Source organism: Sarcophilus harrisii, chromosome 2 (genome assembly GCF_902635505.1).
Source record: "Sarcophilus harrisii chromosome 2, mSarHar1.11, whole genome shotgun sequence".
In the NCBI taxonomy this organism is placed as follows: Eukaryota; Metazoa; Chordata; class Mammalia; order Dasyuromorphia; family Dasyuridae; genus Sarcophilus; species Sarcophilus harrisii.
The window spans coordinates 603,742,536-603,766,019 of NC_045427.1; the positions used below are offsets into that span (position 1 = coordinate 603,742,536).

At 33.0% G+C, this 23,484-nt stretch overlaps 1 protein-coding gene across 2 annotated transcripts; it reads left to right on the top strand.

Annotated features, from left to right (window-relative positions):
* The first annotated feature begins 464 nt into the window (after window positions 1-464).
* LOC100927994 (pulmonary surfactant-associated protein A-like) lies at window positions 465-14,202 on the top strand. 2 transcript variants are annotated; one of them, XM_031956372.1, is made up of 4 exons: window positions 1,090-1,297; window positions 2,229-2,336; window positions 10,278-10,355; window positions 13,343-14,202. In XM_031956372.1, the coding sequence occupies exons 1-4, from the start codon at window positions 1,099-1,101 to the stop codon at window positions 13,717-13,719; spliced, it is 762 nt and encodes a 253-aa protein (XP_031812232.1). In that variant the 5' UTR covers window positions 1,090-1,098; the 3' UTR covers window positions 13,720-14,202. The 2 variants fall into 2 exon arrangements, 1 of the variants encoding a protein (XP_031812232.1); XR_004232534.1 differs by lacking the exons at window positions 10,278-10,355; window positions 13,343-14,202 and adding an exon at window positions 465-570 and having other exon boundaries at window positions 1,086-1,297; window positions 2,229-2,357.
* Window positions 14,203-23,484: the final 9,282 nt, after the last annotated feature.

Consider the following 23,484-nt stretch of genomic DNA (forward strand, 5'->3'; position numbering starts at 1 on the left):
GAAACTGAATTGCAAAGAGGTAAGTGGATGTAATCAAGATTAACTAGGGGATACAAAAGTAGGAAAGACAGGATTTCCTAACTAGGCCCCATTTCTATTGTGTCACCTGATGCCTATTTGCATTCTTAGTTTTCTTCTATCTTTTACTTCCTCAGCTAGCTCCTGGAGAGTAGATTCCATGTCTGCCCCCATTCTTGGATGCTCCACAGTTCCTCTTCTACTACTGTTCTAGAGAATAGACTGGGAATTCATAGAATATTGTGGAATGAATGAAAGAGAGAAGGGAGGAAAAGAAAAAGAAGAAAATTATCATGATGTAACTTGTTAAAAACAAGTTTCAAGGAAAAGAAATAGAAAAGTTGTGTCAGGTATAGGGAATAGAGAGAGAATATTTATTCTCCCCTATAAATTGTTAGCTTTCCAACAGGGCCTAGTAAACAGAGAGGAGGGTACTAAGTTCAGCTGTACAAGGACAGAAGTTTGATCTTTATCAGACTGACGTGGGCAGAGGTGCCTCAACATATCCTGCTGAATCTGATCTTCTCCTTCATTTTTTGAAATCACAGAGAGGTAGGAGGATAGAGCAAATGTTCTTCACTTGGGTCCATGGACCAGTTTTTAGAATGTTTGTAAACTTGGAGGGGAAAAAATTGCATCTTTGTTTTCACTAACCCTATTTGAATTTTGACATTTCTTTCAATTATTTAAAAACATTCTGGAAGGGTTCCATGAGTTTCATCCAAAATCAAAAGGGTCTATGACACAAAGAAAAAAAGGTGAAGGACCCTGTACTGGGAATGGGCTCTTTTCCTGTCTTTTCCTTTCTGTTTAAATCTTGTTCAAATAGAAGCCTAACCTGGCTCCTTAGCCAGATCAGAGTAAGGGATTCCTAAGAAATTTCTCTTCCCTGGGTAGATATTCTGTCTGTGAAAGACTGTTTTCTTTCAGGGTATTTTTTCAGTGACCTTTCCTGATCAGACCTTCATTTGAAAGATGATGTTAGGTTTATCCTGGCAAAGGGAAGGGAGATCAACATCTTTTTGACCCAAGAGACATCTGACATGATCCTCCTTTATATTTCTCAGGTCTGGGATTTAAATGATGGTTCTGCTGCACCTGTTCAGTCTCTTACTCCTAGAGCAAGCATTCATCGGATACTGCTTAGAGTCACAAGAAAATGAACAGCAACCACTGATAGGTTCTGCCATTCCTTGCCAGGGTTCTTGGATAGCTGGATTGCATGGAAGAGATGGACGAGATGGGAGGGATGGACTCAAGGGAGAAAAGGGAGACCCAGGTAGGTGAAAAGCAACAGTGTTCAGGTAAAAGCAAAAGTGTAAGATCATAGTATGTTACAAAAGGATCTCATGGAACATGTTCCCACTCTCAGTTTACATATAAGGAAAATGCAGTCCAAAGAAGGGGAGTGGTTTTTGCAAAATGCATCACAAACTGTTAATCAAACTAGAATTAGAATTCAGTTCTCTAGACCCCTTTCCCATCACATCATGTTGCAACTTTACAACATGTTTCCTTTGAAGGACTTTCAATGCCAGGAGTCAATCTCTCCAGGAAACCAAATGATTTGTTCTTTAGTCATTTTCAGTCAAATTTGATTTTTTGTGACCCCATTTTGGGTTTTTTTGTCAAAGATATTGGAATGGTTTGTCACTTTTATTTCCAGCTCATTTTACAGATGAAGAAATTGATGTAAGTAAGGTTAAGTGACTTGCCCAGGGTCATAGTTGCCCAGTGTCTGAGGCCAGGTTTGAACTCTAGAACATAAGTCTTCCTGATTCCAGGCCCAATACTCTTTCTCCTGGGTCACCCAGCTGCCTTGTGATCTGAGACAATGGTTCTGGTGACAGATTCTGCCAAGAGATGCCATTATATGCCAATAAGTGGCTCAGTGGAACAGGTTTTGATGATTTTTTTCTGGAATCTTTTCTCTTTTAAAGAAACTTTATGAAACATTTAATTGGGTCTTAAGGTTAATAGAACTCAAGGACTCCACTTTAAACAATTACTGGATTCCTAAACTCTTATGAGAACCCTATACAGCAACTATACAGCAAGGTGAAAAATAGATCAAATGTTGAAATATACTTTTTTCCTTCAAACTCATTAAAGACAAAATTAATAAATTTTATATTGCATTTTGCTTATTTTATAGGCAAAGGGCTATACATATATATGTAATTTATATGATAAAAATTCATATTAAATAGGTGAAATACCTAGCTGCCCCCAGGTACATTCACCACAGTTTGGACATCCAGGAATTCCAGGTCCACCAGGACTTCCAGGCATCCAGGGCAGGAAAGGAGAACCAGGCGGTAAGGAATTCTATTCCTTCTATCTTTTTTTTATTATAGCTTTTTATTTACGAGTTATATGCATGGGTAATTTTTCAGCATTGAAAATTGCCAAATCTTTTGTTCCAATTTTTCCCTCCTTCCCCTATCCCCTCCCCCTGATGGCAGGTTGACCAACACATGTTAAATATGTTAAAGTATAAATTAAATACAATATATGTATACATGTCCAAACGGTTATTTTGCTGTACAAAAAGAATTGGACTTTGAAATAATGTACAATTCACCTGTGAAGGAAATAAAAAATGCAGGTGGACAAAAATAGAGGGTTGGAAATTCTATGTAGTGTTTCATAGTCATCTCCCAGAATTCTTTCACTGTGTGTAGCTGGTTCAATTCATTACTGCTCTATTGGAACTGATTTGGTTCATCTCATTGTTGAAGATGGCCCGGTCCATCAGAATTGATCATCATATAGTATTGTTGTTGAAGTATATAATGATCTCCTGGTCCTGCTTATTTCACTCAGCATCACTTCATATAAGTCTCTCCACGCCTTTCTGAAATCATCCTGTTGGTTCTTTGGGGTTTCAGGGCCAATTTTTCCTTTTCATTAAAATTTATTAGTTTCCTTTTGTGGGGGCTTATTGGTAAAAATTTTGGGAAAGGGTTTTTTTAAATGGAAGTTTTGGGGTTTTAAAGGGATAATGGTAAAGGGGTAAAGGAACTGGAGAAGAAATGGGAAGGTTTTAAGTTTTTGAGGAAGAAATATTAATGGGGACAACTTGTTTTTAAAGTTTGTTTGTCCCAGTGAAGGTAAGAAGGGTTATTTAAAAAATGGGGTTGTTGAGGGAAGTTGTTTTTAATTTGTGAGTAGGCAGATTTAATTTAAATTTGGGAAAATTGTTTGGGCAATTTTGGCCTATTTTTGTTTTAATTTTCCTTTTTGGGGGAAATTAAAGATTGAATTTGGGGTTTTTTCCATTAGGTTAAAATAAAGAAAATAAATTTGTGATGAATTAAATTTAAATACTATATTAAGGAAGTTTTAATTGATTTTTCCCCAATTAGTTAAATGGGATGGGAGATGTTAAATGAAATTTTTTTTTGGAGTTGTTCCCTTTTGTTTGTTTTTGTTTTTCCAGTTTTTTATGCCTTTTGAAAAATGATTTTTAGTAAATGAGTAATTTTTAAAAGAAAATAATTAAAGGAAAAAAAAGAAAAGATGTAAAATAATTTTTTAATTGAAATTTTAAAAGGGAAAAGGGTGTTTTTTATTTTCCAATTCCACATTTAAATGGAATTTGGGAAGAGAGGAAGGCCTGGTAAAAGAAATTTGGATGATAAAATGGATTTGCTTAGGGGGGGAAGTAAAGTTGGGGGCTTTTTTTGGTTTAAAATTGCTAAATTTTTTGGGGATTGGCAAGAAGGAGGGAGGGTGGTGGTTTGGTTTGTAAAACCAGTATGGCTTCAGAGGAGTTGGTGATTTTTTTGGGTGGGAAAAGCAAATTGTGGGGTTGGAGCTGGAAAGTGTGGCTTGGAAATATAGAAAAGTTGGCGGGATTTGTTTGTTGGGTTTTTGTATAGTGTAATATCAAGTTTTGATGAAGATTTTTTATATTTTGCTTATTTTTTTGGGAAAGTAAATTTTTTATTTTGGTTAAAGAGGCTGAGGAATAGTTTGAGTTAGTAAGGGTTTGGAGATTAATGGGTTTGTGTTATGGAAGGTTTTTGGAATTGGTTTGCTGAGATGAATATTTTGGGTGATGGCTGAAGATGTTTGGTAAAGTTGATTTTATTTGGTTTGTAATTTTTAAAAGAAATTGTGGGAAATTTTTTGTGGTTTAAAAGAAGCAAGGACCATTTAAAATTCTGGGATTCATTTTTTAAAAAAGTGTAAGATGAAAAAGTTAAAAGTGTAAGTGGAAGTTTTTTTTCGTTATATTGTGGTGAAATAAAGGGGAAAGGTTATAGTGTTTATAATAAAAAGTTTTAAATAGGTGAAGGAATTTGTGGGTTTTTAATTTAGGGGTTTGGATTTTAGGATGGTTTGGCTTGTGGGTGGGGTTTGGTGTTTTGGTGGTGGTGGGGGGTGGGGGTTTTTTTAATTGTGAGGGGAAGAGAAAGGGGAGGTTTTTGGAGTTTTTGGGATTGCAAGGGGTAAATTTTGTTGTGTAAAAGTTTGATAAGAAGGTGTTGGGGTTGGTGGGGGTTTTTGGATTTAAAGGTTTGGTTTTGCTGGATGTTTGGGTTTTTTGAGGTGGTTTTTTTGGAAATGGTTGGGTGGGGGGAAGGAAAATGTTTTTTAAATTTTTTTAATGTTTGGGAAGGAAAAAAGTTTTGTGTTTTTGGAGTAATAAAATTTAATAACTAAATTGAGGGCCTATAGTGTGTTTTTTATAAGAATTTTTAAAATTAATTTTAAATGAATGTTTTTTTTTAAGCAAAATTTTAGAAAATTTATAATTACTGTTTATTTTTTTTTTTACCTTTTTTAATTTTTAAATTTAACTTTTAAAAATTTTTTCTTTGTTTAAAATTTTTAATGTTTGAAGTTTTTTTTGTTTTTCTTTTAAGTTTTTTGTATGGGAATTATTACTTACTTTTTTTGGGATTGTTTTTTTTAAAGGGGTACTTTTATATGGAAGAAGGGGAAATTTTATTTTAAATTAATGGAGGGGTTTTATGGGGGAAAAAATTTTGGAATTATTTTGAATTGATAGTTTGTCATGTATAGAAGTTTTGTTTTTTTAAATATATTAAAGATAGTTTTAAATTTATTTTTGTAAAATTTTGTGTTTCAATTTTTTTTTCTTTTTTCTTTTAGATAGTAACCAATGTAAAAGTAAATATTGTAATTTTTCTAAAAATTATGTTAATTGCCAATACAAGAAAAATTAGATAAAAAAGGGAAAGAAAAAATAAGTAAATAAATAAAAAGTGAAAATATGTTGTGAGGCATTGTTTTTATAGTTTTTCAGAGGGGATGGTTTTTTTTCATTTGGCTTTTTCATTCTTTTGGTTGTTGGTGATACTTTTTGGATTTGTTTTGGCAGATTTTCTATTTATTTTTAAATTCCAATTTTGTCCCTGCTGATTTTTGTGTTAAAATTTTAAGGAATATAATTTTGTATGATTTAATTTGGTTGTTAAAAGATTCTTGGTTTGATTGTTTTTGGAGTTAAAGGAAATTTGAATGTTTGATATTTTTGGAAGAGGAAAATTTTTACTTAATACTAAAGAAATTAGATTGATTTTAAATTTTTTTGCTTTACTTTTTTTTTTGTGGTAATTTTAAAGAATTTTGTTTTACTAAAGTTTGAGGGAATTGCTGTTTTGTTAGGTGGGGATTTAAAATAAGAAAGTTGGTAATTTAATTTTTTAAATGATTTTAAGACATTGGAATTTTTAAATTAGATTTTAAAAAGGGGAATTTTGGATTTTAATTTTTGTAATTTTTTTCCTTTTTTCTTTTAGTTTTGGTTTGGTTTTAAATAATTTTCATGTTTTTATTTTTTGAGATGTTTCCTTTTAATATAAATAAATAATAATATAATAATTTAAGTTTAATATTATTTTGGATTTTTAGTTTTGTATTGTTGGATTAAATATTTTAAAAATGTTTGGGGACATTGGCAAATTAAAATTATTCTCACTTTTCATTTTCAATTTTAGTCTTGTTAGTGTTTTTGGGGTTTTTTTATAGTTGTTTCTGGATTTGGATTTCACTATTTTTTGGACAGGTTTTGAATTAAGGTTTAAAATTTGACTTTAGGGTACTTAATTTTATTTACTTTTAGTTTTTTCAATTTTAATTTTTTTTTTGTTTTTTGTAAAAGTATTCATTTTAGTTTTTTTTAAATATTAATTTTTTTTTTCATTTTATAAAAATTTCCTAAATTTTTTTGGCTTTGTAGTTTTTTAAATCTAATTTTTCTATTTTGGTGAGTTTTATCTTGGTTTTGAATTTTCATTTTTTTTTCCTGGAATTAAATGTTTTGTACTTTCTTTTCATTTTTTTAAGAATTTTAATGTAATTTTTCCAAAGTTAGATTATTATTCTTATTTTAAATTTTTGTTGGTTTTTTTGCTTTTTAAATAAATTTAATTACTTGGTTTGGCTTTTAAAAATTTTTTACCTGGGTTTTAAATTTTGTTTTTTCAAGACTTTTTTGTTATTTTTCTATATTTCTTTTTAAGATTGGGGTTTTGTTATTTTTGTTAAATTTAGTTAAAACTTTTAGATTTCCTGCCTTTTGTTTTTTCTTTTTATTTGTGTTATTTTGGATTTTTAAATATGTTTTGGTAAATTTTGGAATTTGTTTTTTGGTTTGTTTTCTTTTGGGAAAAGTTTTTTATTTATTTTCCAGTTAAAATTCTTAAATTTGAATTTTTTATTTTTCCGGTTATAATTTTTTTCCTTTTTCTTTTCCTAATTTTTTTTGTTGATTACCACCTTTTTCAATTTCCTTTTTTATTTTATTGTTTTTTTCCTTTTAGTTTCCTTGTTTTTCTTTTGTGGGAGAGGATGGTTTATATAACTAAATTAAATTTCCCTGTTTTTGGAAATTAAATGATTGAAATTGTTTCTTTTTCTTTTTCAATTGTTTAGGTTTTATTACCTTTTTTTTGTAATTTACCCAATTTTACCTTTTTTCTTTCTTTTTGGAATTTTTTCCACCCAAGTTTTTTAACCTTATTATTAAAGGAGATTTCATTTTAAGTATAAACAATGATGAGTTTAGGGATTAATACATTTTCCCATGTAGGGATGAAAATTTTTAATTTTTAAAAAATAGTTTTTTTTTTAATTTTGTTTTTTTGGATTTCAGAAAATTAAATTTTTTGTTTAATTTTAGTTTTTTAAAATTTAATTGAAATTTTTTTTCTTTGAATGTTCCATTTTTCCCTTGAAAGAAGGGCTTAGTTTTTGTTGGATAATTATTTTTGGCCGAACCCAAGTTTTTGTTCCTTTGGGTATGTTTTAAATTTTAAAGTGGAAATGTGATTTTGGGTAAATTTGGATTTAACTTTTCTTATGTGGGAATTTTTTTTTTTTGTTTTTTCTTTTGATTTGATAATTTGGAATTTAGTTAAATATTTTTTGGTTTTCCAGGGATGAAAGGGGTTTTTGAATGGCAATTTACTTTATTTAAGATAAATAGGTTGTTTTTTGATGATTTTTTGGATTTTGGTTTGGTTTTTTCTTTGATTTTTGGGAACTAATAATTTAGTTTGTTCTTCCTGGATTTCTTTCCAGGCGTTGTTTTTTCACTGAGATATTTTACATTTTTTTCTATTTTTCATTTTTTTTTGATTTTGTTTATGTCTCATTGAGTCATTCACTTCCATTTGTCCAATTTTAAATTTTAGTGAATTAGTTTTCTTCAATTATCTTTTTTAAAATTTCTTTCTACATCTGACCAATTTTTACTTTTAAAAGAATTGGATTCCCCCTCCCCATTTCACCAATTTTATTTTTAAAGAAATTGTTCTCTTTTTCCATTTCATCAATTCTATTTTTAAGGGGTGTTTTTCCCATTTCACCACTTCTATTTTTTTTATAGAATTAATTTTTCCCCAGCATTTTATTTTATTTTTTATTTTTGGGGGGTGACTTTTTTATTATCATAGCTTTTTATTTACAAGATATATGCATGGGTAATTTTTCAGCAGTGACAATTGCAAAACCTTTTGTTCCAATTTTTCTCCTCCTTCCCTCCACCTCCTCCCCTAGATGGCAGGTTGACCAATACATGTTAAATATGTTAAATTATGTGTTAAATACAATATATGTATACATGTCCATGCAGTTATTTTTCTGTATAAAAAGAATCGGACTTTGAAATAGTGTATAATTTACCTGTGAAGGAAATGAAAAATGCAGGTGGACAAAAATGAGGGACTAGGAATTCTATGTAGTGGTTCACACAAATTTCCCAGAGTTCTTTCTCTGGGTGTAGCTGATTCTATTCATTATTGAACAAATAGAACTAATTTGGTTCATCTCATTGTTGAAGATAGTCATGTACATCAGAATTGATCATCATATAGTATTGTTGTTGAAGTATATAATGATCTCTTGATCCTGCTCATTTCACTCAGCATCAGTTCATGTAAGTTTCTCCAGGCCTTTCTGAAATCATCCTGTGGGTCATTTCTTACAGAACAATAATATTCCATAACATTCATATAGCACAATTTATTCAGCCATTCTCCAATTGGTGGGCAGTTTCTGGCCATTACAAGGAGGACTGCCACAAACATTTTTTGCACATACAGGTCCCTTTCCCTTCTTTAAGATCTCTTTGGGATATAAGCTCAATAGTAACACTGGTGGATCAAAGAGTATGCACAATTTGATAACTTTCTGAACTTAGTTCCAAATTGTTCTCCAGAATACCTGGATGTATTCACAATTCCACCAACAATGTATCAGTGTCCCAGTTTTCCCATATCCCCTCCAACATTCCGCATTATCTTTCCCTGTCATTCTAGCCAATCTGACAGGTGTGTAGTGGTATTTCAGAGTTGTCTTAATTTTCATTTCCCTGATTAATAATGACTTGGAGCATATTTTCATATGGCTAGAAATAGTTTTAATTTTTTTGTGTGAGAATCGTCTGTTCATATTCTTTGACCATTTGTCAAACCAATTCTATTTTTTAAGGAATTATTCTCTTTTAACATTTCACCAACTATTTTCAAGGAGTTATTTTCACCAAAACTATTTTCTAAGAAGAGGTTTTCTTTAATATATTTTTTCCATGTCACCAAATGCATTTTTAAAGAGTTGTTTTTTTCCAGTAAATTTCTATATTTCCTTTTTCCAAGGTTCCTGAAAAGTTCCCATTTCTTTTCTCCATTTTCTTTCTAACTCTCTCTTAAGATCTTTTAAAAATTCTTCCAAGAGCACTTTTTGAGTTGGAATCCAGTTCATATCCTGCTTTGACGCTTCATCTGTAGATGTTTTACCTTACATGTCCTCAGGGTTTGAGTTCTGTTCTTCCTTATCTTCATAAAGTTATCTACTATCTTTTTTTGCTTTTTTCACATTTTTAAAAGTTGAGGTCTACTCCTAGGGCACAAGGGAGATTGTCCTAAGCTTCCTCTATAGGGTGACAGGGGCTTCATGCCATCCTGGGACCAATGCTACTTCAAGCTTCTTCCTTGGGCTGAGTGGGCTTGATCAATTTCTGCCTGTTATGCTGGATTTCAGGGGCTCACTATTTGCCTTCTGTAGTTGTGTTGGAGTTCTCATAGCTAGTCTGTTGATTCAGTGGCTTTCTGTACCAGAACAGAGTAGCCAATGCTGCTACTAGATTGTGTGGGGCCTATTCACCCTGGACTTTTATGTGCAATGCCTGTGATGGACCACATCATGTCATGTCCAATTGGAAGTCCTTCCAAGATATCTTCTGCTGGAAGTTTGTTACCCTCCAAATATTTGTTGGTTTTTTATACCAAAATCTATTCAGAGGTTTGATCTATTGTTGATTCTGAGGGGAAGCCAGGAAGAGCTCAAGCAAAGTCCTGTCTATCCTCTACTATCTGGGTTCCACCCCTCCTTTCCCCCCCATGTATTCTCTACATTGGCTTTCTTTGTATTCCTCATATATAATCCTTTAGCTCTTGTCTTCATCTCTTTGCTGTCCCCCATTTATGAATGTGTTTTCTTTTTGTTGCTACCTTTTAAAAATCCTCATTTTCTTCAGAAAGCAGTTCAAATTTAAATCTACTGGAATTTTTTTCTATTATCTCTAGCTGCTAGCATTATTCCTCCCAAAATTACTTCTTATTTATTTTGTCCATACTATGCATATTTTCCTGGTATATGAGTTAATTAATAAATGTTTGTTGATGGATTGATTGGATGTACATGAATGTTGTGTTGATATTTGTTAATTTGAACCTACACTTTGCCTTGTTGGTGGCTTCAAAGAAAGATTTTCTTCTTCCTAGAAAAGCAATCTTCTATAACTGATGAGCAATTGAAGATCATCTCAGAATTACAAATGCGTGTCCTCAAATTAGAAAGTGGTAACTTCCTAGAAAACCAATCTTCTATAACTGATGAGCAACTGAAGAACATCTCAGAATTACAAATGCGTGTCCTCAAATTAGAAACTGGTAAGTATGTGCATTTTTCATTAGAACAAGGTTCTAGAATCTTTTCTATTTCAGGGCCATTTCAGGGCCAAGAGAGGGTGCCTGTTCTCAGGCTGAGTACGGAAATAGGGGGTATGTGAAATATCCATATGCTAAGAACTATTCTTTGGTTCTTGGATTTGGGTCTTCACTGAGAGAGAAGAAAAGATAACAGAGGACAAAATGTGAGGAAAACAAAATGATTTTTGTCCCAATTGTATCTCATTTTGATTAAAATAGGGTTTTGATTTGTTGTTGTTGTTGTTGTTGGAAAACCTTTTGAGTAAAGGGTAGAATATTTAATTACTTCTTTTGAAAAAAAGGCTTAAGCAGAGCAAACTAACTGTCAAATATTTCTTTTGACCTTCCAGATAATGGGAGAAAATAAAAGGCCTCCCTTTCCCTAATATATAAAAAAAAGGCAATAAGTGGTAAGGTCTAGCCACTCAGAGCAGCTTCTGGAAAAATTGTCATGACTGACCTACTCAGAAAGAGTTCTCAATTCATCAAAACAGCTCCAATAATTATAACTAGTGAAAATTTATATAATGTCACTTATTTTTATCGTTTTGACTTTACAAGCCTTATGTAATTTGATCCTCCCAAACACAAAGTGAAGTACTTAACACAGGTATAAGTATCCCAATTTTATAGGGAAGGAAACTAGGTTTCAAAGAAATTCAGTGAGTTACCCATGGTACAACAGCCATTAAGTGTAAGAAATGATATTTGAACTTAGACCTCAATTAGATTCAAAAATCAACACACTTTCCACCACATTACAGTACTTCATAGTCATTCAGCAGCATGAAACACACAAATAGAGAGACTAAGTATAATAAATATTATGACAATTCATTTCATTTCTATCCCCCTTATAGGACTATCAATTGTACCCTTCCTATTCTCTTTCTCCTCCTATATTTGGATATACTTAGAGCTCTCATAGACCCTCTTTTCTTTTCTCTCTCTTTTAGTGACCTTTTATCTCATGAGTTCAACTATGCAAATGATTCCAAAATCTATATATTTTTTGTGAGCAATAATCCCACATCAGCTCCCAGCTGAATTCTTCACATTCAACATATCCAAAGAAGAATCCATCATTTCTTTGCTAAAGCACTGGCATTCCCCATTTTAACACAGTTTCAAAACCTTAAGAGTCCAACCCACCTCTCTTCTCTCTCTCACTTTCATACTTCCTGAGGTGCCATGTCTTGTTGAATCTTCCTCCACATTTTGCCCATGCAAATGCCATCCTTTGCTCTCTATTCACATAACATTCACTGGTCTTGCTCATGTTTTCATAAACACTTTTCTTGGATGATTACTTGGTCCCCTTGCCTCTAGTCTCTCCCTGCTTCCAATCTATTACCCACCCAGCTGACAAATTTTTGTTCCTAAAACAAAGTTCTGATACCCCCTCTTCTATTCAGAAGGTATCAGTAAATAAAACTCCTTTGATATTTAAGGTTCTTTATAATCTGGTTCTAATTTCTCTTTTTAGGCTGATTTCATATTTTTCTCCAGACAAGCCCCTCCTCCCGTGCACTCTCCATTCCAGATAAATTGATTTATTTGAAGTACTTCAACCCCAACATGTATGCATGCTTTTTCACAGGCTCTATTTTACCCACTTCACTTATCCCCAAATGCCCTTCCTTCTCTCTTGTGCTATTTAGAAGCCAGCTCCTTCAAGGCTCAGCTCTAGGAAGAGGCTCTTCCTGACTTGCCCCAATTATGTATTGTGTGTCTTTTATATCTCTCTATAGGATGTTTCTCCCCTCCCTCTAGCCAAGTAGAATATGGCTCCTAGAAAACAGTAACACTTTCATTTTCATCTTTATATGCTCAGGGCCTAAAATAGCCGTAAGCACTTGTTAAATTGAATAAATATTTATTAATTATTTATTAATCTCTTGCCATTTTACTTGGCGCTCAGAACATAAAGACCAATATGAAGTGCCTCTGCCCTCAAGGAGCTTTCACTCTAATGGAAGGAAGTGGCAAGCATGGAGATAAGTACAAACAATATCTCCCAAAGAAATTGCGGAAGGGAGAGAGCATTAATATCTGGGACAATCAAGGAAGGGCTCTTTGAGGAAGGAGCACCCAAATGTGCTTTAAAGGGAGTTTGAAATTCTAATAGGCAAAAAAGCCACAAAGGCACAATTCAGACAGGGAGGTGGGGTCCACCAACTATGCAAAAAATGTCATCCAGGTAGATCAGTTACTGGTTCAGTACAAAGTACATGAAGGAGAATAATATAAAGCTGCAATGGGAGCAAGAGTCATATCAAACAAAACAAAACAAAACAAAATGACAGCCTCAATGGCAAGGTCTACAGTAATAATTGCAATAAATAAAGCACTTTAAAGTTTGCAAAGCCTTTTTTTTTCATGTTTCATTTGAGTCTCACACCACTCCTTTGGCATTAATAATTTTAGTAATGAAGTGTCTTGAGGTTCGTAAAGCACTCTATAGGTATTATTGCCATTTGTCTCACAACAACCCTAGGTATTAATGACTATAATTATCTCCATTTTACAGATAAGGAAATTGAGGCCCAGGGGATATTAAGTAATGTCTAAGAACATTCCTAATGGTCATTTAAGTAGTAAATGTCAGAAGTAGTATTTGAATGCAGTAGATTCTTTTAAATGCCAAAATGGAGGATTCCATTTGTCTGTATGGAGTGGGATGTACAGAGATATACACAAAAAGTTAATGAGGAAATAAAGTGATAGAAATAGGGGGACAAAAACAAGGATAAAGAGACCCACATGAAAAGAAATAGTCAAACATGTTCATGGAAACAGAGAAATAGAATAAGAAAGACAAAGAGAAAGCTGCCCTGACTGTTGTCTCTAATCTCCAGCCCTTGATTTGTATGGAAGTGCTGTTCAAGTGGGAAAAAAGTTTTTCGCCACCAGTGGTCTGGCTTCTGACTTCAGCACAGCCAATAAAACTTGCTACATGTTTGGAGGCGCTATTGCCACTCCAAGAAACGCGGATGAGAATGCGGCTATCCTGAAGCTCGTGATAAAGCACAACACATATGGCTTCATTGGTCTAATGGAGGGGAAAACGCAGGGGACTTTCCATTATTTGGATGGGACCACTTTGCGGTACAGCAACTGGTACCCAGGGACTCCAGATGGGCAAGGAAGTGAAAATTGTGTGGAAATGTACACAGATGGTACATGGAATGACAGATACTGCTCTAAAAGCCGCCTCACTCTCTGTGAGTTCTGAGCCCCAACAAGAGCTGGACAAAAGCATGGATGACTCATTGATGAACTTGGATGAACCATTTAGCTCAAGAATTGGTGGCCCAAAGGGACTTAAAATCTTTTCCCTCTCAGGTAGCAGTCTATGAGGAAGAGTTATTAATAAATCCTATTTTTAGCCCATAAAAAATGAAAATCATTTCTATTTCCCCTGCCAGGACTGCCCATCTCTATACCTTTTCTCTCTCTAATCAAGTCCTACTTTTTTAAGACTTAGCTAAAAATCTGTCTCTTTTCCCCATGTGGCCAAGCATGATTATCATTCTACAATAATTTCCACTTGGGAACCCATATGAGTTTGTACCCCCCAAATTAATATTTACCACCTACTGCCTGATCAAGTTACTTAATATTTCAAGTGGATATATCCATTTCTCTATCTTGAGTTTAAGCTCTTGAAAGAGTAAGAATTTGTCTTCTCCTCCCTTAGACTGCAGAGAGCTGAATAAACAAGCCTTGTGGAATAATTGAATAAAAACAAATTCATTTTTATTGGTTTGAACTCCTATCTGCTTTTGTTTGGAAAATGATCTTAGGGGCAATAAATCATTATTCCTGAACAGTTTTACAAGACCCCTCTGATGGAAAGGTGATGGTCACCAACATGGGTAAAATGCCTTGTGCTTTCACTCAGTTAGTCATTAGAGCATTCCAAGCTTGTATCGATCTGATTAGCCACAGTGGTAACTCGATTCTAACATAGTGATATCATTTTGTTCCTCTTCTAAAATGGACAAACACCAATCAAACACATAGATGCAAGCACTTGCCACCCACTGTCTCCCCCAGTTCTATTCTCAATGCCTGCACATTCTACTTTTTTTCTACAACCACAATCTCTAATAGGGATGTGAGTTCACTTTCTTCACAGATTAACCTGTTGCAGGTTACAAGATGCATTACAAGATGCAGATCTGTATCATCTCTCTGACAGTAATGCCTGAAATTAGCACAGGTCCCTTCCTTAAGGTTATTGGAACCTTACAGGGGAACACATGAATGGGTGAATGGAAATGGTTAAATAATAAATGAAAGGTTACAGATTTACAAATGTCTCAACAGCTGAGTTGGAACTAGTGTTGGTCACTAGAACATGGTACCAAGGCAAGATATTTCTAAGATGTTATTTCCAAGGTTCACTTCCCTATTACTAGCCTCTCCTATTCCCAGTCCTGCTCTTGAAGTCTTTTCCTCCAGGGTGTGATTCCTCCTCCTTGGGTCAAGACATTTAGAAAGTTTACAAAAAAAAAAAAAAAAAAAAAAGAAAGAAAGTTTACCACTTCCTCACAGTTTTCCTCTCCTTGCTTCTTTTGAGTTTCCTCCCTAGACCACCCTGGCTCCTAGGCAACCTTGTCCCAGGACTGCTTCCTCTCTCCTCACCACTCCATTCTTCCCTTACTCTTTGCCCTAACTAGCTCTTCAGGATCACTGGAACCTGAACCATTCCTCCTATCTTCTATTATTTTCCCCAGATGCAAAAATTGTAAATTCCAACCCTGTGATGAACAAATATTGTAATTGGATTTGTCTATGTCATTGCAAGAGACAAATTGAATATAACTTTATTTAGAGTAAAATTTAAGATATTTTTGAAACTTAAAAATTGGAAGAAATAAAACCTTGTATGTAAAAACCATCTATCCAAAGTTGGGCCTCTGCTTCTTCATAAGTTGTTTTATTTTAAAGACATAAATCTACCAAGTTGTTTCTCTGCTTTTAAAGCTATTACCCAATAGTAAATAGGAGGGAAAGGGATGACAATTATGAGTTTGCTGCTTTCCTGCTTTACATACAGTTTAATAAAAATGAACATTTACAATTTGATATTAAGAATCAGCTTTGAACCTTCAAAATATGCCAGGAGTATAAAACACCCAGAAATCATTTAAACATCTTTCTCCCTCTCCCATCTCAAGGAAGGAGAGAAATCCAAGTCAGATAAAAGAATTATGCCATCTCCCTAAACTGTAGAACATGGATAATAGCTCAGGAAATGGCTTGATTGTAGTCAGCATATGCTTTGGGTAATCTATACTGAGATTGCAGATTAATTTTGGTGGCCTTATTAGGTGAGTATTCCCAATTAAATTCACCAAAGGCTAACCCAATGTCATCCTGCTAGGCAAGAGATCTTTGAAAGGGGTCACATAGAAGGACTGTGGTTGTGAACTCTGGGTAATTGCTCATCCTGCCACAAGTGACCTGAATTTCACAGGCATGCTGTGAACACACAGACCATGAACCTGACTTGTCTCTTGACTCCCATTCAATTTTGCTAACATCACACTGCCTCAGATATTTATAATTACATCTGAATTATTTCACTGATTATCTGGAAGACAATCATTACTATCTTATCTGAGCATGTTTTCACTGAAGGTTGATGGGATATTTATTTTTTTTTCAATGAACTATGAATTAACATTAAAGGGTCTGGTTTTTGGAGTCAGAGAATGTGTCTGAATCCTAGTTTAGAGGCTGAATATATGACCTTGGGTATGGCAAACTCTTGGTCCTCAAATTTCCTCATTCATAAAACAAGATAAATGAGAAATTGAGAAAAGTTTCTGCCAACTTTACATGTAAGTAAAGCATTATTAGAAAAAGCCAGTTTGTTTATTTATATTATTGTTGGTGAGTTCTTGGAATGTGATAAATCGATAGCATTCAGTATTTGGGATCCTTACCATTCTGTTGGAATGTTTATGAGGTTAGAACAAGGATTCTATGTGTTCTTTCCAATTTTTTCTGATTTGGAGGAACCATTCCTAGATTTGTGAAAATTGACATTCTGACTGTCTTTTACAGATAATTTCCTTTGAAACATATCATTTTACATTTTTGCCCTCATTTTAGTAATATATTTCCCCAACATTTTGAAATAGACATATTCCTTAAAAATATATTAATTAGAATAAAAAGAGGAAAAAAATTTCCTTCTTTCAGATTTCTAGAACTTCTTTGGTTCTAAGTATTTCGAGTTTATTTTTTAATGTTTTAAAAAGTTGTTAAAATGTCAAATAATTTTATAAATTATATATTAATATTATTGATTTAAATTAAAATTATTTTTGTGGTTTCAAATAAACTTTATGACTACCGTGATGGCAGCTGGAGCTTTAAGTGAAAGAAACTAAAAAAGGAGTACAGGTATTTACTCAGACATTAAATAATACAAAACTTGTAGCAAAGCCAAAATAGAGTTTTATTTTAATCCATGAATGCAATCCTAATAGAGCACGACAAAGAAATAAAATGATTTTACAAGTTCTCAATAATTCTAATTGTAAAGACACTTACAAATGCTTTTCCTTCACCTAATTAAAGCCTATATTAATTTAAACATTTTTCACCTTTAGATTCAACAATTTCAAGATCAAGATTTACTGGTAGATATTGAACTTTTAAAATAAAAATATGATTCTTGGTTTTCCCAGTTAGCTCCATAATTTATTATTGTTTTAAAATACTATTGCACTATGAAAATACATTCTGGTTCTCATCTTCATACAGCAAAGCCAATGGATAATAACTCCAAAGGAAATATAACCTAGAAACAATACTTAGGCAATACAAAATATGTTTTTAAATTTTGAACCATTAAGAAACAGTTCTTCACTGGGAAATGAATGTAAACTGTTTGCATTTTTATTTTTCCTCCCAGGTTATTTTTACCTTCTGAATCCAATTCTCCTTGTGCAACAAGAGAATTGTTCAGTTCTGCACACATATATTGTATCTAGGATATACTGTGACATATTTAACATGTATAAAACTGCCTGCCATCTAGGGGAGGGGGTGGAGGGAAGGAGCGGGAAAGTCGGAACAGAAGTGAGTGCAAGGGATAATGTTGTAAAAAATTACCCAGGCATGGGATTCTCATTATGATTATGAAAAAAGAAAATAGACAAAGAAAAAAATAGTTCTTTCTAAATGGCACATTTGTCTATTAGCATTAGCCTTTACTTTCTTTCTTTCCTTTTTTTTTATTTTTTACAAAGATGTTGAATATGCAAGACATCTATATTCTGTGTTTGCAAATAATTTTTATCACTTCTAAAATTAAGATAATTTTTATCTTAATTCTCAATGATTAATTCTCATTAATTCTCAGTGATTGCTTCTTCAAAAGAATTTCTAAATAATGATTCAGGAAACTCAAGCCTTAATCATACTACATATTTTCCAACAAATATTACCTTCTCTTTATTTTAATCTTCATTGGCAAGTACCACATTTCAAGCTATATTACAAGACAGTAATCATCAGAAGTATCTGGGTGTGGCAAAGGAATAAAAAAAGTGAATCAGAGGTATAGAATAGAGATTTAATATACAGTTTTAAATAATTGTAGTAACCTTTTGAGAGATGTAAATATTTAAATTTTTGCATAAAAATTCACTATTTTGTTTTTTAAAAGTTGGGAAAACTTTAAAGCAGTTAGGCAAAATCCGAGTATAGACCACTATATATATATATATTGCTGAGGCAATTGGGGTTCGTGACAATTTTTTAGCTTTCATTATTTACAAGATTTTGAATTTCAAATTTTTCTCTTTCCCTCTCCCCCCTTCTACCAAAATGACAGGCAGTTTGATATCAGTTAAATATATGTATAGAGAAATATCACCATTTACTAAGATAAAGTCAAAATAAATGCATGACCTACACATAAAGGGTGATATCATAAACAGATTAAAAGAATATGAAACGTTACCTGTCAGATTTATTGATAGAATTATTATATAAATGAGATATATAGTATTTGGGTATAATAGAATAATTTTGATTACATTAAATTGCTAGCCAAGATTAGGAAGAAGTCAGAAAATTGAGAAAACTTTATAGACCTTTTCTACAGGTAAAGATCCATTATTTCAAAAATGTACAGCTTTTTCCGATTGGTGAGAATATGAATCATCCTCCAATTGATAATCTCAAAATATGAAATATATATATAATATGATGTGTGTGTTTGTTTATAATTGTATTATAGAGGACTTTTTGTGGCAAAATATAAACTGAAAACTGTTGATTTAGAAAATGTGGAAAGACTCCATTAAATAAAACCAATGTAGCCAAGATTAGGAAGAAGTCAGAAAATTGGAAAATTTTATCAACAGTTTCTAAGATAAAGTCTTATTATTTCAAATGTAAGGATTTTTCCGATTGGTGAATATGGATCATTCCCAAATTGATGAAATACTCAAAATATATGAAATTATATAATATACTGTGTGTGTCTGTGTGTGTGTGTATAATTTATTTATAGCAGGACTTTTTGTGGTGGCAAAAACTCAGAAAGTGAGGGAATATCTATCAATTGGAGATGATTAAGCAAGTTGTGACATATGATTGTGATGGAATATTATCTTGTTGTAAGAAATGAGGAGCTGGTTGATTTTAGAGAAATGTGGAAAGACTCCCATGAAATAATAGGAAAATGAGTAGAACTAAGAAATGTTATTTTAAGTAACAGCACTATTATTCATAGAATAACTATGCAAGAATAAGCTATTCTGAGCTGTATTGACTCTACCCACATACTTGGCTCACATTAAGTCTTAGAGCCTCAGTTTCTCTACCTTTCTAATGCATAGGTTTGTCTAGAGAATTAAATCTGTCTAAAAGTGTAATATATTGCCTTAGCAGGTAATGAGTTTTTCACGTTTGGAGATCTTTAAAGTAAGAATGAAATAATCAGGTCAAGAATGTTGTAATAAGGATTCTTTTTGCTTTTTTAGGGACAAGAAGGCCTCTAACATCCTTCATGACTGTAATTTTATGGTTTGGTAAGTCTGTGAATATGGGAAAAACAAATAAAAACCTTGTCCTGCTGTCAGAAAATCTTATGAATGATTGAAAATCCAATTAGGTCAGAAAAAAAGGTAAATAACCTTAATCCAGTACACCAAGGGCATAGGGTGAAGGGTAGTGAAAAGAACGATGATTTGGTTACATTGGCAGTGGTCAATGGGAGCTGAGGTCAAATATAGGTGATTTGATTGTAATATTCTCTCTAAAATATAATCTTCTCTGGGAGGAGATTACTCAGGGGGTTTCTGGAGGCAGCCTTCCTTTCAGTTCAACAATGACAAGTGCAGCCAGGGATTAAAATCCAAATCCTTTATTTTGTCCTTCAAAGTCTTATCTCCTTCCTTGGGCCTGGTTAGCTTTCTTAGAGGCCTATCTCTCTTCTTGGTCCTGAGAGCTTAAGCAGACTTCTCTGGCTTGTGAATCTCCTGAGGGGCATCCTGGTTGAGACTCCTAGCTTATATATACTCTCTTAAAGGTGTGAATCTTGTGGAACTCTAGTAAGTACTAAGTACATAATCATTGTCTCTATCAATTCCAGTGATTTAGCACCTTGGAAGAATCCTAACATTTGATAATAAAAACATTCAATTCCTTAAAAATTCTAATCTCCTTGCTCAGAGGATTAAATCATAGAGAGACATCATGATATGGTAGAAAGGATGTTGGCTCAAGAAGTCAGAGGAACTAAAATTAAATTTTGTATTTGATATTTACTACTTGTGTGACAGTCATTTCAGCTTCCTGAGCTTCAATTTCCTCATCTGAAGATGAAACAATTGAACTAGATACCCTCTGTGGTTCATTCTACTTCTATCTGGATCTGTAATCTATATAATAAAAGAATATGCAAATTTGTTTATAATCTTCAAAACAATGAGAACGGGAGAGGTGTAAGTCTAGAATTAGGTAAGCGTTGTTCAAGTTTTCAGAAAAAAGATGGGAGAGGTATATTATAGACACTTAAATCTAATGGTCCCCAAGACTTATCAGAGAGCCGGAAATGTCCACTTTTGAGGTCAATAATAATTGAATGTCCCTACAAATAATGATATATGGCAATGAAAAGGGAGACAATTTGAATGTTTTTATTTTATTTTTTCAATAGCTTTTAATCATTTTTCTATGGAAACATATTAATTATTGAAAAGAAATTTAACTTTCATGCACATCATGACCTGTTTTTCAAGTACCACCAGATCAGAAATAGACAAGTATTTTTTAAGTTCAATTCTCCAACACTTGTTTCATGGTGAAATAAGTCAATAGTAGAGTCCAGAAAAGGTCAAATAATACAATCAGAGTCTCGGTCTTTTTGTTGGAAGTGATTTGAGCAATCATTTAGTGCAATTTCTCACTGATTTCAGAAATCTTCCCTATAACATCCTTCACAGGGGACCAAACAGTCTCTATGTGAACATGTTCCAAGACAATTTCTCATGACAACCAAGAGGTGTTTGACGATTCTAATGATTAAACATTCAACTTTGTATTACATTGAAATCTATTTTACTGCAATTGACTTTTACAGAAATTACTCTGTGGCTGAAATGTTCTTAATGGGATATTCCTATTTCTATCTTGGCCTCCTAACTTATTAGCTTCTCACTTTTCAATCAATATAAATAGATCATGCTTTCTGCCCAAATTGAAACCTCAGTTAACCACTCCCTATTCACCCAATCTCTTTGTTCCCTTGGATCATATCAATTTCTGTGTCTAGCTTTAACTCCATTGACAGACATTAGAGAGCCTGGTAGCTGTGAGCTGAACTGAAAAAAACTCAAAGCTTCCTGCGTGGGCAATATTCCTATTCCAGCAATGCCATTAACATTTAGATCATAGACCCACAAGATTATTTTAAGGATAATCTAGCCCAAATTTTGTAAATGAGGAAAATGGAATCTATAGAGATTACATGATTTGTCCTGGGTAACAAAGGTAAAACATTGTAGATAGCAGATTTGGAACTTGGGGTGTATAACCTCCTATTCTATACTTTGCATCATGCTATCTCCAAGAAAGAGTATATTTTGATGAATCCTTGATGATCCAACAGTGGTAGAAGAGACATGGCAAGCCTGCCCTGGATCATTTTGACTGAGGTGTGTTTGAGAGATCAGAGATAGTGCCACTTAGAAAAGTGTGAGGAAAGAATGGGTTAGAACCTGAGGAGAGAATGCTCTAGTACCAAAGAGTGGACTGGATATCTGGAAGTGAGAGACATGAATTAGGGGTGTAGTTGAGTTATCCTGAAGTGCATTTCAGTTCTTTGGGTGCAGACCCCTGAGGGGTTTTTGAATGTGGAGAATATAGCTCCTGAGCCTTTTAAAAGGCTCAGTGCCAGGAATTGAAATAGTCTCACCAGCATGTAGTTTAAATACTTTACCTTTTTGCTTTTTGAAAATTGAGAAAATAATATTTTGTGTTTCTCTAGATCTTTGGCACCTCTCTATTCTCAATAATGTCAGAGTTGATAATCATAACTTTTTTGTTTTCTCAATAACCTGACATTCAGTTCACCCAGGTCTGGTAACTTGAACATATGATGAGTATAAGGGGATCAATTATTATTTATTTATTTGTCTTAGATTTCATCTCCCTGTTAAAAATTTTTGTTTTATAATTCCTAGACTAAAGATTATTCTTCTTTGTACATAAAACAAGGAGAATACAATTTAGATACTTCTGATTTCTCTCTGTAGTCTATTATCATTGATGCAGCTTTAATAACTTTTTTCTATTTATTTTATGATCATTCTTTTGCTTAAACTTCAATCTAACCTTTTAAAACTGTTCTTTGCATTCATACTCAATCTCAAATCTCAATGCATTATTCTTATGGAGCAGTACCATTTTTTAAAATAATCTTTTATTGCTCAATTACACATAAAACAAGTTTTAGTATTCATTTAAAAAGTTTTGAATTCCAAATTCTGCCTTTTGGCAGTCTTCCTGCCCTCTCCTCTTCCCTCCTTGAGTTAGAAAGCAATGTAATAAAGACTATACTGTGCAATCATGTAAAATATATTTTCATATTAGTAATTTTGAGGAAGAAAACTGAAACACCCCCAAAAGAAAAAGAGAAAAGAAAGTGAAAAATAGTATGCTTTGGTCTGTATCCAGACACCACCAATTATTTCTCTAGAGGCAGCTAGGACTTTTTTTTTATCATGAGTTCATTTGTATAGCCTCATCATTGCATCACTGAGCATAGCTAAGTCATTCATCGTTTTCATTGTACAATATTGCTATTATTTTGTATAATGCTCTCTTTTTTATTTGTTTCATTCTGCATCAGTTCATATAAGCCTTTCTGGGTTTTTCTGAAATCACACTGTTCATCATTTCTTATACCACAATTTGTTCAGCCATTCCCCAATTGATTGGGTTTCCTTCTATTTCTAATTCTTGACCACAAAATGATCTGCTATAAATATTTATTTTTGTACAAATAAGACCTTCCACACACTTAAAAATATCTTTGGCATACAGACTTTGTCATTGCAGAACTATACTTTGTGTACACTCATCTTTCCTTTATCTTTTATATTAACCCTTTGTGAGATAAGGACTAAATCTCTGATATCATTCATCTAGTCCCTGTGCATTTCATCAAAATAATTATCCTGTTCAGAAAGGCTTAGAGAGACTTACATAAACTGATGCTAAGCAAAATAGCAGGACTACAAGATCATTATATACTTCAATAACAATACTATATGATGATCAATTCTGATGGACCTGGCCATCCTCAGCAATGAGATGAACCTCATCAGTTCCAATAGAGCAGTAATGAATTGAATCAGCTACACCAAGGGAAAGAACTCTGGGAGATGACTATGAACCATTACATAGAATTCCCAATCCCTATATTTTTGTCTGCCTGCATTTTGGATTTCCTTAACAGGCTAAT

Bases quoted from the DNA above. Each gene is read 5' to 3' on its own strand.
- LOC100927994 (XM_031956372.1), top strand. From the start codon at position 1,099: ATGATGGTTCTGCTGCACCTGTTCAGTCTCTTACTCCTAGAGCAAGCA. The intron at 1,298-2,228 runs GTAGGTGAAAAG...CATATTAAATAG, and splicing joins GGGAGAAAAGGGAGACCCAG to GTGAAATACCTAGCTGCCCC. The intron at 2,337-10,277 runs GTAAGGAATTCT...TCTTCTTCCTAG, and splicing joins CAGGAAAGGAGAACCAGGCG to AAAAGCAATCTTCTATAACT.